This window comes from Primulina tabacum, chromosome 3, assembly GCF_025594145.1.
Source record: "Primulina tabacum isolate GXHZ01 chromosome 3, ASM2559414v2, whole genome shotgun sequence".
Taxonomy (NCBI): Eukaryota; Viridiplantae; Streptophyta; class Magnoliopsida; order Lamiales; family Gesneriaceae; genus Primulina; species Primulina tabacum.
The window spans coordinates 20,937,325-20,938,806 of NC_134552.1; the positions used below are offsets into that span (position 1 = coordinate 20,937,325).

A 1,482-nucleotide genomic window follows, 5' to 3' on the forward strand; every position below is an offset into this window, starting at 1 on the left:
AGACATGATGTCTTTGAACTGTACAGCCGTTTGTGTGAATTAAGATATACTTCATACAGGACTCTTACTAATATTATTCAGTTATCATGATTGTGTTCGTTTTGGCCATGAACACACGCCTGGTTTTGCAAGAGGGTCTAGAATTGAGCATTGCAATTCCTTTGAAGCGGCCACACTTCTCTCTCACATAGGTGATTCTATATTGCTTCTCATCAGAATCATTAAAAGCCGTAAGCTTATCCTCAACATTCACTGTTTCATAATAGGAATGGACTAGGGATAACCCCCACAGTGATTCTCCAAATTAATGCGATTAGGTTGTCCCATTGAACCTAGTTCTTGGCATCTCTAGTCAGCGTAGGTTGGGTTTTCCTTCGCACCAATTTATTCTATAGGCTTGAGCCCCATTCCCCTTGACGATTTCGCAACTAACTCTCTGTTTAATCCTTTGGTTAGTGGATCCGCTATATTATCCTTTGACTTTACATAGTCAACAGAGATAACTCCAGTTGAGAGTAGTTGTCTAATGGTATTGTGTCTACGACGTATATGCCTAGACTTACCATTATACATTGTATTTTGTGCCCTTCCTATTGCAGATTGGCTATCACAATGTATGCATATAGCCGGCACTGGTTTTTCCCATCCTGAACATCTTCTAAAAAGTGACGCAGCCATTCAGCCTTTTCACCACACTTGTCAAGAGCTATAAACTCAGATTCCATCGTGGATCTGGCTATTACAGTTTGTTTAGAAGATTTCCACGCAATTGTTGCACCTCCTAAAGTGAATACAAATCCACTTGTAGATTTTGAGTCTTTCATATCAGATATCCAATTTGCATCACTGTATCCTTCGATAACAACAGGATATCTGGTATAGTGCAGCCCATGATCACGAGTGTACCTTAAGTATCTTAGCAATCTGATAATTGCTTTCCAGTGTTCAACTCCTGGATTACTCGTGAATCTACTCAATTTGCTTACAGCATAGGCTATGTCTGGTCTTGTACAACTCATTAAGTACATCAGACTTCCAATGACTCGAGAGTATTCTAATTGAGACATACTCTCACCTCGATTCTTTGATAGATGTTGACTGGTATCTATCGGGGTTCTAGCTAATGCAGAGTCATCGTTATTGAATTTCTCAAGTATTTTGTCAACATAATGCGACTGACTTAGGACTAGCCCTTCTGATGTTCTATGGATTTTAATTCCAAGGATTACATCGGCTAAGCCCAAATCTTTCATGTCAAATCTTGAGTTTAATAACTTCTTGGTGGATTTGATCATCTTATCATTACTACCAATGATAAGTATGTCATCTACGTAAAGACATAAAATGACATATCCCATTTCAGAGTTCTTTATGTATACACATTTGTCACATTCACTGAATTTAAATCCACTTTCCATCATGGCCTTAAAAAATTTTTCGTGTCATTGCTTTGGTGCTTGTTTTAAGCCATACAGAGACTTC

General features: G+C 38.4%; 1 protein-coding gene across 1 annotated transcript; it reads right to left on the bottom strand.

Moving 5' to 3' along the window:
* Positions 1–590: 590 nt before the first annotated feature.
* LOC142538580 (secreted RxLR effector protein 161-like) lies at positions 591–1,019 on the bottom strand. Its single transcript, XM_075643887.1, has one exon. It carries the CDS (start codon positions 1,017–1,019, stop codon positions 591–593), a length of 429 nt encoding a protein of 142 aa, XP_075500002.1.
* Between the last annotated feature and the right edge of the window lie 463 nt (positions 1,020–1,482).

Bases quoted from the DNA above. Each gene is read 5' to 3' on its own strand.
- LOC142538580 (XM_075643887.1), bottom strand. From the start codon at position 1,019: ATGAGTTGTACAAGACCAGACATAGCCTATGCTGTAAGCAAATTGAGT.